This window comes from Hippopotamus amphibius, chromosome 11 (assembly GCF_030028045.1).
Source record: "Hippopotamus amphibius kiboko isolate mHipAmp2 chromosome 11, mHipAmp2.hap2, whole genome shotgun sequence".
Classification (NCBI taxonomy): Eukaryota; Metazoa; Chordata; class Mammalia; order Artiodactyla; family Hippopotamidae; genus Hippopotamus; species Hippopotamus amphibius.
The window spans coordinates 65,198,031-65,218,401 of NC_080196.1; the positions used below are offsets into that span (position 1 = coordinate 65,198,031).

At 35.1% G+C, this 20,371-nt stretch overlaps 1 protein-coding gene across 6 annotated transcripts in view; it reads left to right on the top strand.

The window, feature by feature from the left end:
* NOL4 (nucleolar protein 4) overlaps positions 1 to 20,128 on the top strand; it is a 400,651-nt gene extending 380,523 nt beyond the window's left edge. For 4 of the 6 annotated variants that reach the window (XM_057699285.1, XM_057699288.1, XM_057699286.1 and 1 more), the window contains one exon: positions 19,539 to 19,732. In XM_057699285.1, the coding sequence (XP_057555268.1) occupies positions 19,539 to 19,732 (194 nt within the window). Of the gene's footprint in view, positions 1 to 19,538 lie in introns of all 6 variants that reach the window. The other 2 variants (XM_057699284.1, XM_057699287.1) reach the window with 1 other exon arrangement.
* Positions 20,129 to 20,371: the final 243 nt, after the last annotated feature.

Genomic DNA, 20,371 nt, shown 5'->3' on the forward strand with positions numbered 1-20,371 from the left:
CTCTCTAATGTGGGTGGGCCTTATCCAATCAAGTTAAGACATGAATAGGACAAAAAGACTACGGGAAGAGCAAACTCATTTTGCTTAAGGGGTTGAACTGAGACTTTGATCTTTTCCTGCTTCTAGACTCAAAATGAAGTGTCAGCAATCTTTTGGTAAGGAGTCTGCCAACTTTTGGACTGGAATTTACCATCAGCTTTCCTGGTTCTTAGGCCTTAGGACTTGGCCTATATCCACACCATCAGCTTTCCTGGGTCTTTAGCTTGCCCACTGCAAGCAGCCTGGTCTTCCCAGCCTCCACAATCAAGTGGGCCAGTTCCTTATTGTGTATTTCTCTCTCTCTCTCTCACTCACACACACACCCTGTTGGTTCAGTTTCTCTGGAGAACATTGACTACTAAAATAAGTCACATCAACTGAATAAATCCTTAAAATTTAACACAAATAATCCCTGAATCCTTTATTATCACTGAGGAGTTAAGGCTAGGGTAGAGTCCCAGTTAAGAAAAAAACATCTTATTAGACTGTTTAACACTCATAATTTAATTTAATTTTCCTTGCTCCAATTATCTGACAGATGAAAGTAGTCTTATTTTTCATTAGCACTGGCAGAAGGTAAATGGTTTGCTCAAATTCACATGGCTAGAAGTTTTCTTCATTAGGATTTGAACACAGGTTTTTCACTTGCTAGTTTTATGATCTTATCACTATGTGCTGTGTCTTTTTTATGTGTATAATCAGTGAGATTTTATCATTTGGAGAAGAAACCTGTGTCCAAGTCCAAATTTATTAGTTTTGTTTGTTTTTTACTATTTACTTGAGTTATCAGTACTTTAATAAAGGTAGAATTTCATCTAATTTACTCCTTTCAAAGGTCTTCAAATATTTCTTGAAATTTGAATAAATACACATAAACAGATACATTTTATAACTTACACTTAAAGTTGAAACTTATTGGTTTTTTGTTCCCTTAAAAATGGAACAAAATAAAAGCGTAGAGTAATAAAATAAACGTCTAGTCTTTCTTGAAGCCATTCTGGAGGTTTTCATCTTATCATGCCCCTTGTTTACTACACTTCTTACTAATTCTTGGAAATTCCTAGAAATTTAAGACTAGCAGTGGCCAGAAAAAGCAGAAGCCAATAGTTCAAGCAATTGTGATATTACTGGCCCCTTGGGGTCTCTGAAAAATAATAAACGGACCTTTGGTTTTGTCTGATTTTAGGAATTTATTCCTGTTACTAAAATATATCAATATATCTACATGTATATATAAATTACATATAAATTCATAAACTCCTAAATAATATAATTCATTATGCCCTCATATAGTATGTTTGAGCCAGCTGAAGTTAAAAAGTAACTCTCCTCTTGCCCTACTGCAATATTTCTGTATTTTTTCCAAAATATAGGCAGAAAACAGAAACACGCTGAGTCTTTCCCCTCACAAATTTCTCAGACTCTAAGACAGTGTTTCATACTTTTAGATCATCCCACAGTTTATAAAAATGATTAGTCAGGTATCTACAAAATATTGAATTTGATGCTCAAATAGAAAGACCACACAGTAGATAAACTCGGGCATTTTATAGAGCTGAGTACCAGCAATTAGCTAATGTTAAGTAGAGGAAAGATTAGAAAGGCCAAGGGGGGGAAAATGACTCTTTTTCAAATTGAGTGTGTAGAAAATTGTATTCTCATCTCATTGACATGAGAATAAAAATGCTGAGATGTTGGACTTCCAGGGTGGTGCAGTGAGTAAGAATCCACCTGCCAATGCAGGGGACACGGGTTCGATCCCTGCCCCAGGAAGATATCACATTCCGTGGAGCAACTAAACCCATGAACCACAACTATTGAGCCTGTGCTCTAGAGCCCATGAGCCACAACTATTGAGCCCATGTGCCGCAACTACTGAAGCCCATGCGCCTAGAGCCAGTGCTCTACAACAAGAGATGCCACCGCAATGAGAAGCCCGCACACCACAATGAAGAGTAGCCCCTGCTCGCCACAGCTAGAGAAAGCCCATGTGCAGCAACGAAGACCCAACACAGCCAATAAAATAAATAAATAAATTTATTTAAAAAATGCTGAGGTGTTTAACAGTGATTTTTCATCTTCAAAAGAAAGGTACATTTAGGTGATAAAAATGAAGTAAAACAAATGGATTAAGACAGTGGGGGAAAAATGAAATATAGGAAGACTTGGTAAAGGGGAAATTTAATAGGTGAATTTTTAAAGGCAGGTCCAAGATATTTGTACTTTGAACCATATAAAAACTCAGCTAAATCTGTCTCATGACAATCAATCATGTATAATTTTTTAAATGTATAGAACACTGAGAATTAGCTTAAAGTAAACAATCAAAATTGCCTTCAAGTTAGATATCCATCATAATATATTCCCATACTAATTCAACATGTAATTGCTGTCAGCGTTTGATCCTTAGTTTTGCTAGAAAGAATATTTATAATCTGGGGGAAGGAGAGGAGCTATCCTCTTTTCTCTCTTACATGGCCTTAAACAACTACCTGGCCTTGACAGTGACATATGTCTTGCTTCTTATGTTTTCCTAGATATCTGTAGAATATGTATCTCAGTAACCTATTACATGCTTTATAGACAAACACCCTGTTCTTTGGGAGCTTAATATTGATATCAGTGTTTCTTAAGTTGAGAACAGTAAATGTGATGAGATCAAGAAGAGTTAAGTGCTTGAAAACATGATCATATTAGGCCTACAGTTATACCCAAATGGGTTGACTATATCTTCAGTTTGACATAGACCTCAGAGGAGACAGATGGTTCCCACTTAACTATAGTATCAGATCTTCTCTCAAACAAAGGGTAAGTCCCCTGAAGATGGAGTGATCTGAGTCCATTTATTAACACGTCAGGTCTTATTCTGTTACAGTCTATTTTTCTTAAATGATAGGTTCTTAGGCAGATGTATAAATAAAATGTAGTTCTATATTGATATAAAAGACCCATACAAAACATAATCTTGGAGAAGTATTTAAAGGAAATTTTTGTAATATATGTGAGAGAGAGTATGTGTGTGTGTGTGTGGATACACTAAGAAGTCAAAATTTGGCTTTAAGACAAAGGCTTTGGAACAAACAATTTACAACCTAATGATAAGGGAACATTTCATCAGGAAATCACAACTGTCTATAAACTATGAACCCCAATATCATAACTTCAAAATTAATAAATAAAAGGACAGCAAAATTATAAGAAGAAATTGACATATCCACAATCATAGCCTTAGACCTTTAACACACTTCTTTCAGAAACTGATGGAAAAATCTTTTCGAAAAATCCTTTGGATTTGAAAAGGTAATTAAAATTTAATCTGGTTATGTCTAAAACCTGCCACAGCTATCTGATAATACACATTCTCTCAGACATATTGACCATCTAAACAAGCGGTGACAAATAATGATTAATATACTGATAGCATTTTGTTCAAAAATATTTATAATTAATGAGAATGAAAATTCTACACATTAAATTTGTGTGATGGAACTAGATGGTATTTTGACACACATGCTAGAAAAAATAGAAAATTAATGAGGCACTCATTTAACTCAATAAGTTAGAAACAGATCGGAGAAAGTGTGGCATATAGAAGAAAATAAATAGAGAAATTAAATAGAAAACATAGGCACGATTAGGAAGATCAACAAAATCAAAAGCAGAATCTTTGAAAGGACTTCAGAAATATCTGGCAAGATGAAGTAAGAGAAAGGAAGCATAAAAATAATGGAAAAGATTAAATTATAAAATACTTGTAACTTTATGCAAGTATACTTGAAAATTTAGAGATATGACTCTTTTACAAAAGTATAATTGACCAATACTGACTCAGAAAAGAATAGATATTTTTAATGATTACATTGAATCAGTCTTATAAAAATCTGTGCATTAAAAAAATAAGATCCAGATGGTTTTACAAACGAGTACCAAAACTTCAAGGACTAGAAAATCTTCATTTTAGACTAACAGATCTAAAAGAGAGACAAAGAAAAAGAAGTGGAAAGCACCCCAACCCAGGATGCTACTGTAATCCTATCATCAAGAATAGTATTAGAAAATCAAATTTTATTGCAATCACTTGTGAATATAAATGTAACTCATTAGCACATTGAATCTAGTTGTGTACATCTGCTATAACCCAGGCCCTATGCTGGATGTTTTATATACATTAGCTAATTTAGCCAGGATGCTGAAGAATAATGGCTATTTTTTTTCACCATTTGACAGAAAAGTATGAAAATATTATCAATAAATTACCTCTATTAAACACCTGATCAAAATATAAAATGAAAATGAACCTGCAACCAAGTAAGTTTACAAGTGGCTCATATATTAAGCAAGCCAGAAAAATCACTTCACTTACTGATGATGAATTTATTAAATTGTGTTGGACTGCAGCAGCTGAAGAAATGTGTCCAGAGAAAATTAACTTCCCTATTAGTAATATAGCAAAAACAGTGCTTTAGTGGTTCAAGAAATTGAGATATTGACAATATCAATAGTCAATTAAAAACAAGGCAACTGATTTTAAGTTGTTTCCTCTGTCTTTCAATAAGTTGAGATGTTTCTGCTACTGTTCTGTTGTTTATTTGAGGAATCAGTGATGAATTTGAAGTGGCAGAATTAGTATCTGTGAACAGTATGAGTGGAGCAACTTTAGCTAAGTATACTTTCAAAGTTAAGAAAAAAACTAATTCAGCATGACCTGAAATAGCATGTTCTAAAATGTATGAAGCAAAAGGATGCTTATTTGGATAAAATTACAAAGTTTGCTTTTAAGTAAGGCATATGGTTATTCCTTAAACTATTTATCAGCAGATATGTGGAAAACATTTGAATCAAGTGTTACTGAAACAGTAATATCAGCTTTAAAAACTTCATTTGTGTTAATCTATTTAATTGTTATCAGTTCTGTGAAATTTTGTCAGAAACAGAATCTAATATCCTAATTTCTCCACCACACAACAGTTTGATGGCTTAGCAGTACAAGTTTTATTGCATTTTTATTTTCAGGTCAGGGCTAAGATTGAAGTTTTCCTGAACAAGAAGAACTGTTCTCAAGCTTTACTATCAAGCAATGAATGGCTTTGGAACTTAGCATTTGCTGCAGAATTGACAATGTTTCTTGATGAATTCAATCTAAATACAAGGCAGAACAGTGGTTATATGTGAAGTCTATGCTATGGTAAAGCCATTTTGTTGATGACCAATATTGTTTGAATCACAATTAATTAATGGTTAGCTGCTTTATAAACATCCCATACTGTCAAAATTTTAAAAAGAAATTAAAATTCCATTCCCACACAATTTTCTAGTGGATATATTTACTGAACACATACTGCAGGCTTAGCAATGTTTCTATGGACCTCGATGCAAGTACAGAGTAACTTGCCATATTTCAAAATCTTTTTCCTTGTTCAGTTGAAGAGCTTCCAGCTTAACCTGCAATTGGAAGTAATTAATCTGCATGCAGTGACATGCTAAAAGGCAAATATCAAGAGAATAATCTAATAGAATACTATAAATTATTCTCAAGTAATGAATATGCTCAATTAAAATCATATTCTTGTGGACTGATATCAGTATTTGGAAAAATCTATCTTCCACTAAGCCATTTTCATAGGTGAAATAGAGACAGTCTCTGTATAGGTCCAAATTAACAAAAGAACACTTAAAATTGATTTTGATGATAAGGAACACTAAATTAGAACTCCATTTAAGCAACATGTTATCTCCCCCTAAGAAACAATTTATTCTCATTAGTAGACCCGTACTACAAAATATGTTTTATTCTCTTTGATACAATTGTAAATGTGATTGCTTTCTTACTTTCTATTTCTTACAGTTAATTATTAGTATATAGAAAAACAGTAGATTTTTTAATATTAATTTTTTTATCCTGCAACTTTACTGAATTTGTTTTTTAGTTCTAACAGGTTTAGTGAGTCTTTAGGGTTTTCTATACATAATATTATGTCATCTTCATATAGTGACAGTTTTTAATTCTTCCTTTTCAATTTGAATGTTTTTCTTTTTCTTGCCTAATTGCTCTGGTTAGGAACTCCAATACCATGGTGAATAAAAGTGGTGAGAGTGTGCATCCTTGTCTTACTCCTGATCTTAGAGGAAAAGTTTTCAGCTTTTCACCATTGATGTTAGTTTGGGCTTGTCATATATGGCCTTTATTATGTTGAGGTACATTCCCTCCATACCCTTGAGAATTTTTTCATAAATCAATTTTGAATTTTTTAAATGCTTTTTCTTCATCTGTTAATATGACCATATGATTTTTATCCTTTATTTTGTTAATGTGGTATATCACACTGATTGATTTGCAGATGTTGAAACATCCTTGCATTGCTAGAATAATTCAAACTTAATTATAATGTGTTATCCTCTTAATGTATTATTGAATTCAGCTTGCTAATATTTTGTCGAGGATTTTTTTCATCTATGTTCATCAGGAATATTAGCCTGTAATTTTCTTTTCTTGTGATGTCTTTGTCTGGAAAAATCATCAAATCACAAATGAAGAGAGAAATAGAAGAAGAAAGGACAGAGGAATTACAAAACAGCCAGAAAACAATAAAATGGCCATAGGCACATACAGATCAATAATTCTGTTAAATACAAGTGGACTAAATTGTCTCATCAAAAGACAGAGTGGCTGAATGGATTAAAAACACAAGACCCATCTAGATACTGCCTACAAGAGATTCACTTCAGATGTAAGGACACACACAGACTGAAAGTGAAGGAATTGAAAAAGATATTCCATGTGAATACAAACCAAAAGAAAGCAGGAGTCATTATATTTACATCAGACAAAATAGGCATTAAGACAAAGACTGTAATAAGAGACAAAGAAGGCCTTTAATTATAAATGTCAATACAACAAGATGATATAACATTTGTAAATATGTATGCACCCAACATAAGAACTCTGACTTATTTAAAGTATTAATATACCTAAAAGGAGAAATAGGCAGCAGTACAATAACAGTAGGAGACTTTAATATGCCACTCACAACAATGGATAGGTCATCCGGACAAAATCAGTAAGGAAACATCAGCCTTAAATGACGTTAGATCATTGACTTAATGGACATGTATGGAATAGTCCATCTCAAGTGCACATGGAACATTCTTTAGAATAGATAACATATTAGGCCATGAAACAAGTCTTAATAAATTTAAGATGTTTGAAATCATACCAAGCATCTTTTCTGACCACAAAGTTATGAAACTAGAAATCAATTACAAGAAAAACACTAGAAAATTGATAAATATGTACAAATTGACCCATTGGTTGTTAAGTAGCTTGTGGCTTAAAGATTTAATTAGAAGGGATATCAGAAAATACTCCAAGACTAGTGAAAATGGAAAAATAACATACCAAAACTAGTGAGATACAGCAAAAGCAATTGTAATAGGGAACCCCATAGTAATATATGCCTACATCAAGAAACAAGAAATATCTCAAATAAACTACTTTACACCTCAAGGAACTAGAAAAGAACAAACTAAGCCCAAAGTTAGCAGAAGGAAGGAAATAAAGATCAGAGTGGAAATAAATGAAATAGAGATGAAAAAGACAATAGAAAGATGAAAATAAGAGCTATTCTTTTGAAAAGATAAACAATATTGACAAACTTTTAGCTATACTCATTAAAAAAAAAAAGAGGGGACTCAAATAAATGAAGCCAGAAATGAAAGAAGAAACCACAGAAATAGAGGATGATAAGATACTATGAACAATTACATGCTAACAAACTGGACATCTGAGAATAAATGGATAACTTTCTATAAATAAAACCTACCAAGACTGAATCATGAAGAGCTAGAAAATCTGAGTAGACCAATTACTGGTAAGGCAATCACATCAGTAATCAAAAATCTAGGAGCAGACAATTTCACTGATGAATTCTACCATTCAATGAAGAACTAATACCAGTCCTTCTCAAACTCTTCCAAAAAACATAAGAGAAAGTAACACTTCCAAACTCCTTTTTCCAAACCAGCATTACTCCAATAGCAGATAAGACTCACCATGATCTCAGCTATGCAAGCTGCTAAGGAGAGGACCTGGTTTCAAAGAATAATGCAAGAAGTATGTTGAGAAGAAACTGCAAACATTTCACCAGTGTTTCTGGTATTGCTTTTGTGTGGTTCATAGACTGATGGCCACTTATGAAAGTTGCCAGGAGTCTGTGGAAATCACCACTAGCCAACTAGAAGAATTATCAGCACATGTGATTAACCAAATTGAAGCTCTAGCAAAGGAGGAACAAAGAGACACCACTTCAGTATAATCTTGTATTAAACCCAGACATCTTTGGGACACTGGGCCTTTTTAAAGTCTCCTGAATATTTTAAAATAGAAATAAATTCTGGCTTTAAAGAAAAGTACCCCTGAATTATATCCCCACTTGGCTCCAGCCAGCACTTTACACAGCACACTCCTGCTTGTCTCCACACCTTTGTTTGCTATTCCTTTGGGGGAATTTGTCTTCCCCTGCTCAACTACTAATATTTCTCCTGAGCTGGACCACAGTGGTGCAAGAAGAAAAACCAGTAACTGTGTGTGGCTTTGGGCAAGCCAGTGAACTTATCTGTAACTCAGTTTCTCCAACTATAAAATGGGGCAAGTTATCCTGCTCGGCTGTCCCATCAGACTGCAGAGAGGCTCCAAGAAGGGACGTGTGAATTTCTAGCAAGGAGACAAGTGCTGGGAGGCTGTGTCCTGCTCATCATCCCACCATTGCAGTCCTCGTTGCCCCTCTTTCTCTGAGCCCCCACAGCTTTCACCTTTGTTACTACCAACTTCGTTTTTCATTAAACAAGGTCCCCATTAAACATTAAATGTATTTTAAATTGGGGTATAGTTGCTTTACAATGTTGTTAGTTTCTGCTGTATAATGAAGTGAATCAGCTATATGTATACATATATTCCCTCCTTCTTGGACCTGCATCTCACCCCCCCCCCCCACCCCACCCATCTAGGTCACCACAGAGCACTGAGTTGAGCTCCTTGTGCTATATAGCAGGTTCCCACCAGCTATCCATTTTGCAAAAATTTACAAATTTTTTATACTAACAATGAAATATCAGAAAGGGAATGTAAATAAACAATCCCTTTTAAAAATCACATAAAAAATACTTAGGAATAAACCTCATCAAGTAGGTGAAAACTTGTATGCTGAGAACTACAAAACATTAATAAAGGTAATTAAAGATGATTCAAAGAAGTGGAAAGATATTCCATACACCTGGATTGGAAGAATATTGTTAAAATGGTCATACTACCCAAAGCAATCTACAGATTTAATGTGATTCTGATCAAATTACCCATGACATTTTTCTCAGAACTAGAGTACATAATGCTAAAATGTATATGGAACCATAAAAGACCCAGAATCGCCAAAGCAATCCTGAGGAAAAAGAAAGCATAACCCTCCCAGACTTCAGACAATACTACAAAGCTACAGTAATCAAAGTGGTGTGATATTGGCACAAAAACAGACATACAGATCAATGGAGCAGAATAGAGAGCCCAGAAAAAACCCACACACCTATGGTCAATTGATCTTTGACAAAGGAGGCAAAAATATAAAATGGGGAAAAGACAATTTCTTCAGCAAGTGGTACTGGGAAAGTTGGACAGCTACATGTAAATCAATGAAATTAGAACACAACCTTATGCCATGCACAAAAATAAACTCAAAATGGCTTAAAGACTTAAACATAAGATATGACACTATAAAACTCCTAGAAGAGATCATGGGCAACACATTCTTTTCCATAAATTGTACCAGTGTTTTCTTATGTCAGTCTCCCAAGGCAACAGAAATAAGAACGATAATAAACAAATGGAACCTAATTAAACTTACAAGCTTTTGCACAGCAAAGGAAACCATAAACAAAATGAAAAGACAACCTATGGAATGGAGGAAAATATCTTCAAACAACGTGATCAACAAGGGCTTTATCTCCAAAATATACAAATAGCTTATGCAGTTCAATATCAAAAAAACAAACAACCCAATCAAAAAATGGGCAGATGACCTAAATAGACATTTCTCCAAAGAAAACATACAGATGGCCAATAGGCACATGAAAAGATGCTCAAAGTTGCTAATTATTAGAGAAATGCAAATCAGAACTACAGTGAGATACCACCTCACACTAGTCTGAATGGCCATCATTAAAATGTCTACAAATAACAAATGATGGAGAGGATGTGGAGAAAGGGGAACCCTCCTACATGTTGGTGGGAATGTAAATTGGTACTGCCACTATAGAGAACAGCATGGAGGTTTCTCAGAAAACTAAACAGAGTTGTATGATTTAGCAGTCCCACTCCTGGGCATATACCCAGACAAAACTGTAATTCAAAAAGATACGTGCAACTCTGTGGTCATAGAAGCACTATTTACATTAGCCAAACAACCTAAATGTCCATCTACAAATGAATAAAGAAGATGTGGTATATGTGTACACACACACACACACACACACACTGGAATATTACTCAGCCATCAAAAATAATGAGATAATGTCATTTTTCAGCAACAGGGATGGACCTAGAGATTATTGTACTAAATGAAGTAAGGCAGAAAGAGAAAGGTGAATACCATATATCACTTATATGTGGAATCTAAAATATACAAATCAACATATCTATGAAACAAAAACAGCTCACAGATATAGAGAACAGATTAGTGGTTGCCAAGTGAGGGTGGGGGAGGGAAGGAATGGGAGTTTGGGATTAGCAGAGGCAAATTATTATATATAGAATGGATAAACAACAAGGTCCTACTGTATAGCACAGGGAATTATATTCGATATTCTATGACAAACCATAGTGGAAAATATGAAAATATATATATATATATATATATGTATATGTATATATATATATATAACTGAGTCACTTTGCTGTACAGAAGAAATTAACAGACTCAAAGGTACACAGGGATTTCCAACCATGGCAAAGGGTGGGTGCCCCTAACCCTCACATGTTCAAGGGTCAGCTGTACTTATATAAAATTGGCCTTGTCAAATTTCCTGGATATATGCCCTAACATTTGATATTCAAATCATTTTCTCATGAAGCATCTAGTGGGTCAGTTTTCTTATTAACTGGTCCTGCTCTTCCCAGAACCATAGTTTTCAGTGGCCTTGTCTGTGATTTGATCAGGTCTATAAGAATACTTTCTGACTTCTTTAAATTCAGCATCTTGATAAAATTTGAAATTTTGCTTTATATGCATTTACATGCATTCTAATTGTATTATATTGTTTGCATTAAGCCAAACCAGTCAGATATGACATCGACTCAATGAGGCAGAAATGAAAACTAGTGATGAACAGGAAAGGGCTGTTTGACTAGTTGCTAGTTAAATAATTTATTCATCTGTGAATATTTTAAATTTTTTGCTTTACTGTCCAACCTCATAACTTTGATGATGTGAATAATCAAAATTCAGCAAAAAGAATTCTTTGTACCTTTGATTTATATCCTCAATCCTAATCCTGTAGATCCAAAAGAAGCCAAGATAATGAAATCAACTTTCTTCCAAAACGAAAAGTAACAGAGCTATGAATGGCTTCTCAATTACTGAGCTATCTAAAGTTTGCCTATGTTAATAAAAATCTGAAAGTGAAAGCCATGTCTTAGTTTGGAAGTGTAGACTTTTGAGCCAGAGGTAAAAAGTTATCCATAAACTGCAGTATTAGAATAAAATAACCACCTCTCTCACCCCAAAAAGAACTGGAGCTCCTGCCTCACCCTTTCTCAATTCCAGTTCAAGATGCCATCAGCAACTTGGCAGGGCAGCAAAATCATCACAAAATGTTACACTTTCTAATAAAATTGTGATAGCCAACCAGACACTAGGTATCTACATAATTGAGAGGGAAATTCTTTCAATTTTCTTTCATAAAGATTTGTACTAGGTAGAGAACAGACTTGTGGTTGCCACTGGAGGAGGGGGGTTGGGGGAGGGATGGGTTGGGAGTTTGGGATTAGCAGATGCGAAGTATTACGTATAGAATGGATAAATAACAAGGTCCTACTGTATAGCACAGGGAACTATATTCAATATCCTGTGATGAACTATAATGGAAAGAATATGAGAAAGAATGTGTATGTGTATACATAAAATTGAATCATTTTGCTATACAGCAGAAATGATCAATTATACTTCAATTAAATAAATAAATAAATAAGATTCATGCTAGAATTCTTGAATGTAAGGGAAAGTATAAAGTTGGTTCATTCAGAGACCTAAACTCCTGTTACATCTTGATGCTTTCTTAATCCACTCAGAATTTTCCAAACAGTTGCTGTTAATGATTTGCTTGTTCAGTATTCTTAGTTGCAAGTGTAGCATCCCTGCATCTCTCCCTTTATATCTGTGTCATGATTTTGTGAACAGGAGAACAAATGGCAGCCACCTCCTGATAGAAAATCAAAGCTCTGAAAGGCCATGGCAGAAGCGGAGATAAGTTTCTCTCAGATGTCAGAGTTCTTGAGCGCTACTCTTGTCTCTGTCCTAATTAAATTCCAAGTGAAGCTATTCCCCTCTTATGGGACATCTGCCCGCCAGCTGACAGAAGTCCTTTTCTCCCTTTGGGAGAGGGTGGAGGGGAATGGATCTTGATCTGTCTCCATTACGCTTCAAGGAGAACTAGAAGGATAAAATAACATCACTCATTTTAGTTATGAAATGAATACTACTATATGAAAAATTATTATAGGAAAAAAATCTGTTAAAATACTTTCAAGTTATAGAATCACTACAGTTTTGGAGCATGCCTTTAGTTATGTGCTTAGTAATATTTTCAAGGATTTTAAATTTATTACTGCAAATTTAATAATTATACCAATTGCTTAATGAAAGTTAAGAACTATAAAAATGAATGCTTAGGTATATAATAAAAACCTATTAATAATCTAAGAATAATCATACAAAGAATCTTAACACAAATACTTGAAGAGTTTTGCCACTTTATGAATTATTTCAATAAATACTTATAAAAATGTCATCAAAAAGCAGACCTATATGATTTAGTTAAACATATGTAAGGAAAAAAGTGTTGACACATGAATGTTTTGGGCAAATAAATATTGTTAAGTAAGTATGTAATAATACCTAAAGTAGTATTCCAAGTCTAGTTTCTTTGTGGTATCATTTATACTAATCATATACTTACAACACACTTCTAAAGCAAACTTCAGTCTAATATATTAACGTTTAAATACTAATCAAATGGGTGGAAAAAGCATTGGTCTGAAATAAAAAAAAAAAAATACACAGCTCATGTCCCTAAAAGTTATTGACTTCTACATGTGCCATTGAACTCCTGCAGTCCTCAGTTTCCTCTGTTCTAAACTGAGAAGTCTGAAGAGAGGAGAAAGATGGTGGCAGAAAAGAAGGATATGGAGTTCATCTCCCTCCACAGATGTATCAGGAATACATCAATAGATGCAACAATTCTCACAGAAAATCAGCTGAACACTAGTAGAAAACCTTGGGCAGAGGAAAATACTATAAAGATCCCTGCAGAACTGGGACAAGTGACCTGTGGGGTCTTGATTCCTCGACCAGAAGTCAGGCCTGAGGCTCTGGGGAGGGAGCACTGAGTCCAGGATGCGAGACCACTAGAGAATCCCCAGCTACAGGGAATATTAATTGCAGAGAGCTCACACAGAGGCCTCTATCGGAGTCTGAGACCCAGCTTCGCCCAACTGCTTGCAACTGCCAGTGCTGGATGCCCAATGTGAAACTACAAACAAAACAGGAACACAAACCTACCCATCAGCACACAGACTACCTGAAGTCACACTAAGCTCACAGATACCCCAAAACACACCACCTGACACATCCCTGCTTGTCAGAGGGAAAAGACCCAGATCCACCCACCAAAACACAGGCACCAGTACCTCCCATTAGGAAGCCTACTGAAGACACTGGACCAACCCCACCACAGGGGGCAGAGAACAGAAGCAAGAGGCATTATGACTAGGCAGCCTAAGGAAAGGAGACCTCAAATATGTAAATTAGACAAAATGAGAAAACAAGGAAACATCTTGCAGGCAAAGGAGCAAGATAAAAACCCATAAGACCTAATAAATGAAGAAGAAATAAGCAAATTGCCTGCAAAAGAATTCAGAGTAATGATAGTAAAGATGATACAAAATCTTGAAAACAAAAAAGAGAAAATACAAGAAACATTTAGCAAGGACCTAAAAGAACTAAAGAGCCAACAAACAGTAATGAACAACACAATAACTGAAATTAAAAGTACTCTAGATGGAATCAACAGCAGAATAACTGAGGCAGAAGAACAAGTGAGCTGGAAGTTAGAATGGTGGAAATAACTTCTACAGAGCAGAAAAAAAGAAAAAAGAATTAAAAGAACGGAAGACAGTCTCAGAGACCTCAGGGACAACATTAAGTGCACCAACATTGAATCATAGGCGTCCCAGAAGAAGAAGAAAAAAAGAAAGGGTCTGAGAAAATATTTGAAGTGATTATAGTCAAAAACTTCCCCAACATGGGAAAGGAAATAGTCAACCAAGTCCAAGAAGCACAGAGTCCCATTCAGAATAAACCCATGGAGAAACACACCAAGGCACATATTAATCAAACTAACAAAAATTAAACACAAAGAAAAAATATTAAAAGCAACAAGAGAAAAGCAGTAAATAACATATAAGGTTAACCCCATAAGGATAACAGCTGATCTTTCCACAGAAACTCTGCAGGCCAGAAGGGGGTGGCAGGATATATTTAAAATCTTGAAAGAGGAAAACCTACAGCCAGTAATACTCTACCCAGCAAGACTCTCATTCAGATTTGATGGAGAAATCAAAAGCTTTACAGACAACCAAAATTTAAGAGAATTCAACACAACCAAACCAGCTTTACAACAATTGCTAAAGGAACTTCTCTAGGCAGGAAACACAAGAGAAGGAAAGGACCTACAAAAACAAACCCCAACAATTAAGAAAATGGTAACAGGAACATACACATCAATAATTACCTTCAATGTTGGATTAAATGCTCCAACCAAAAGACACACACTGCCTGAATGGATACAAAAACAAGACCCCTACATATGCTATCTGAAAGAGACCCACTTCAGACCTAGAGACACATACAGACAAAGTAAAGGGATAGAAAAAGATATTTCATGCAAATGGAAGTCATAAGAATGCTGGAATAGCAATACTTACATCAGACAAATTAGACTTTAAAATAAAGACTATTACAAGAGAAAAGGAAGGACACTACATAATGATCAAGGGATCAATCCAAGAAGAAGATACAGCGATTGTAAATATCTATGCATCCAACAGAGGAGCACCTCAACACATAAGGCAAATGCTAACAGCCATAAAAGGGGAAATCAACAGTAACACAATAATATTAGGAGACTTTAACACCCCATTTACACCAATGAACAGATCATACAAACAGAAAATAAATAAGGACACACAAGCTTTAAATGAAACATTACGCCATCTCAACTTAATTGATATTTATAGGACATTCCATCCAAAAACTACAGAATACACTTTCTTCTGGTGCACACAGAACATTCTCCAGGATATATCACATCTTGTGTCACAAAGTAAGCCTCGGTAAATTTAAGAAAGCTGAAATCATATCAAGCATCTTTGCCAACCACGATGCCATGAGATAAGATATTAATTACAGGAAAAAAATGTAAAACATACAAACAAATGGAGGCTAAACAATACACTATTAAACAACCAAAAGATCATTGAAGAAATCAAAGAGGAAATCAAAAAATACCTAGAAACAGATGACAATTAAAACACAACAACCCAAAACCTATGGGATGCAGCAAAAGCACTTCTAAGAGGGAAGTTTATAGCAATACAATCCTACCTTAAGAAACAAGAAAAATATTGAACAACCTATCCTTACACCTAAAGCAATTAGAGAAGGAAGAACAAAATAAGTTAGCATGAGGAAAGAAATCATAAAGATCAGATCAGAAATAAATAAAAAAGAAATGAAGGAAACAATAGCAAAGATCAATAAAACTAAAAGCTGGTTCTTTGAGAAGATAAACAAAATTGATAACCATTAGCCAGACTCATCAGGAAAAAAGGGGAGAAGACACAAATCAACAGAATTAGAAATTAAAAAGGAGAAGTAACAGTTGACACCATAGAAATACAAAGGATCATCAGAGACTACTACAAGCAACTGTATGCCAATAAATTGGACAACCTGGAAGAAATACATAAATTATTAGACAAGTACCATCTTACAAGACTGAACCAGGAAGAAATAGAAAATATGAACAGACCAATTACAAGCACTGAAATTGAAACTGATTAAAAATCTTCCAACAAACAAAAGCCCAGGGCCAGATGGCTTCACAGGCAAATTCTCTAAAACATTTAGAGAAGAGCTAATACATACCCTTCTCAAAGTCTTCCAAAATATAGCAGAAGAAGGAACATTGCCAGACTCATTCTATGAGGCCACAATCGTCCTGATACCAAAACCAGGCAAAGATGTTATGAAAAAAAATTACAGGCCAGTATCACTGGTGAATAATAGATGCAAAAATCCTCAACAAAATACTAGCAAACAGAATTCAAGAGCACATTAAAAAGATCATACACCATGATCAAGTGGGGTTTATCCCTGGAATACCAGCATTCTTCAATATATGCAAATCAATCAATGTGATACACCATGTTAAATTGAAGGATAAAAACCATATGATAATCTCAATAGATGCAGAAAAAGCTTTTGACAGAATTCAACATCTATTTATAATAAAAACTCTCCAGAAAGTGAGCATAGAAGGAAATTACCTCAACATAATAAAAGCCATATATGACAAACCACAGCCAACATCATTCTAAATGGGGAAAAACTGGAAGAATTTCCTCTAAGAACAGGAACAAGACGAGGATGCCCACTGTCACCATTATTATTTAACATAGCTTTAGAAGTTTTAGCCACAGCAATCAGAGAAGCAAAAGAAATAAATAGAATCCAAACTGGAAAAGAACAAGTAAAATTGTCACTCTTGACAGATAACATGATATTATACATAGCAAATCGTAAAGATGCAACCAGAAAATTACTAGCGCTAATCAATGAATTTAGTAAAGTAGCGGGATACCAAATTAATGCACAGAAATCACTTGCGTTCCTATACACTAACAATGAAAAATCAGAAAGAAATTAAGGACACAATCCCATTCACCATTGCAACAAAAAGAATAAAATATCTAGGAATAAACCTACCTAAGGAGGCAAAAGACCTGTGTGCAGAAAATTATAAGACACTGATGAAAGAAATCAAAGACGATAAAAAAACAGATGGAGAGACATACCATGTTCTTGGATTGGAAGAATCAACATTGTGAAAATGACCATCCTACCCAAAGCAATCTACAGATTCAACACAATCCCTATCAAATTACCAATGGCATTTTTCACAGAACAAGAAATTTTATGATTTGTATGGAAATGCAAAAGACCACGAATAGCCAAAGCAATCTTGAGAAGGAAAGATGGAGCTGGAAGAATCAGGCTCCCTGACTTCAGACTATACTATAGGGCTACAGTGATCAAGACAGTATAGTACTGGCCCAAAAACAGATATATAGATCAATGGAACAGAATAGAGAGCCCAGAGATAAACCCACACACATATGGTCACCTTACCTTTGACAAAGGAGGCAAGAATATACAATGGAGAAAAGACAGCCTCTATGACATAAATCAAAGCAAGATCCTTTTTGGCCCACCTCCTAGAATAATGGAAATAAAAACAAAAATAAACAAATAGGACCTAATAAAACTTAAAAGCATTTGCACAGCAAAAGAAACCATAAACAAGACAAGATGACAACCCTCAGAGTGGGAGAAAATATTTGCTAATGAAGCAACTAACAAAGGATTAATCCCCAAAATATACAGGCAGCTCATGCAGCTCACAACAGCAAACAACCCCATCCAAAAATGGGCAGAAAACCTAAATAGACATTTCCCCAAAGAAGATATACAATTCGCTAACAAACACATGAAAAGATGCTCAATATCACTAATCATTAGAAAAATGCAAATCAAAGCCACAGTGAGGTATCACCTCACCACCTGTCAGAATGGCCATCATCAAAAATTCTAGAAACAATAAATGCTGGAGAGGGTGTGGAGAAAAGGGAACCTTCCTGCACTGTTGGTGGGAATGTAAATTGGTACAGCCACTATGGAAAACAGTATCAAGGCTCCTTAAAAAACTAAAAATAGAACTATCATATGACCCAACAATCCCACTCCTGGGTATATACCCTGAGAAAACCATAATTCAAAAAGATACATGTACCACAATGTTCATTGCAGCACTATTTACGATAGCCAGTATATGGAAGCAAGCTAAATTCCCATCAACAGAAGAATGGATAAAGAAGATGTGACACATATTTACAGTGGAATATTACACAGCCATAAAAAGGAATGAAATTATTTGTATTGAGGTGGATAGACCTAGAGTCTCATACAGAGTGAAGTAAGCCAGAAAGAGAAAAACAAATACCATATGCTAATGCATATATATAGAATCTAAAAAAATGGTACCGGTGAATCCAGTGGCAGGGCAAGAATAAAGACACAGATGTAGAGAATGGACTTGAGAACACAGGGTCGGGGTTGAAGGGGAAGCTGGGACGAAGTGAGAGAGTAGCAACATATATACACTACCAAATGTAAAATAGCTAGTGGGAAACTGCTGCATAACACAGGGAGATCAATTCAATGATCGGTGATGACCTAGAGGGGTGGGATAGGGAGGGTGGAAGGAAGGCTCAAGAGGGAGGGGATATGAGGATATATGTAGAAGTATAGCTGATTCACTTTGTTGTACAGCAGAAACTGGAACAATAGTGTAAGGCAATTATACTCCAATAAAGAGCAGAAAAAAATAGTAATGAAGCAAAATCTTAAAAATGGCAAAAATAAATAAATACATACATAGGTAAATAAATTGAGAAGTGTGTAATCTAGGGTCGTTAGTCTCACCATGTAGGCTCCTTTCACTTCTGAATTGGTGGGATCTAAATTATTTTTTAAGAAATATAGCAAATAAAACAATGTGATTCCCATCATTTTCTGCTACTGCAGAGAAGCTTATACTTGTGGAAGGTGGACTTAACATTGAATTTTCTAAAAAGCACATGTTAAGAGAAGGTGTTCACTGTCTTTCTACAATAAGAGGTGAACACCAGAGGCTAGACCAGGGGTCTAAGAAAATCCAGCTGCTCTTTTCTCATCCTGTTGCTTTTCTGTCTTTCAGAGAACAGATGTATTTGATTAAGGGTATCAGTAGCTTCTCACGAAAGAATAGGTCAATTAAATCAACAATAATTTATTTAATGCTCATGTTCAAGATACTAGAAGAAAAATTGTTCCTGTCTAATTTGTGCTGATTTTTTCTAGGACCCACTGATCTCAGCATGAAGAGGCAGTTGGCGACCAGCTCAGGATCCTCCAGCAGTTCAAGCTCCAGACCCCAGCTGAGTCCAACTGAAATCAATGCAGTGAGACAGCTGGTTGCAGGATATCGAGAATCCGCTGCATTTTTACTGCGTTCTGCAGATGAACTGGAAAATCTTATTTTACAACAGAACTGAGTCCAATGACGATCCTCTTCACTGAGGTCTCAATTTGCAGTTTCCACTAATGACATTTTGATTTCCCAGCAGAGATGCATCTGGTCTTACTGCACAGTCTTAAGAGAAATACTTCCATTATGCCACATTGTCCTTGATCCATAAAGTGGTGTGTTTAGGTGCTTCAAAGGAACTCTGGCCTCTGAAGTACTTGAGATACTTTAATGTGTCCAGCCTACTGCTTTTTGTTTCGGTGTGCCAGCATAAATATCTGGGGCAAAAATTTTTAAAGGCTGTGTATTCCTAAATCAAGGATAAAACAGAAGAAGCTTGTGGTATAAAAAGTAGTTCAAGATCCAACTGAAATATTAGTGGAATTTGCTACTGACTTACTGGACGGAAAGCTGCGGTATCTGGCAAAAAAAAAAAAAAGCCAAAATTTCTTGTTGCTACAGGATATAACAATGAAAAGGATCTTGTATTTTAAAAAAAAAATGTAATTTTTATAAAAAGAAAACTTGTTTTTCATTCAGAATTGTCATTTTTACTTTGGTAACTTTTTCATAGGTCCTAAAAGAAAACTGTTTTGAGAAACTACTGTAAGTACCTTTTCCACATCCCTTTGCCTTCTCCTCTTTCCAAATTCTTTCTACAAAAATA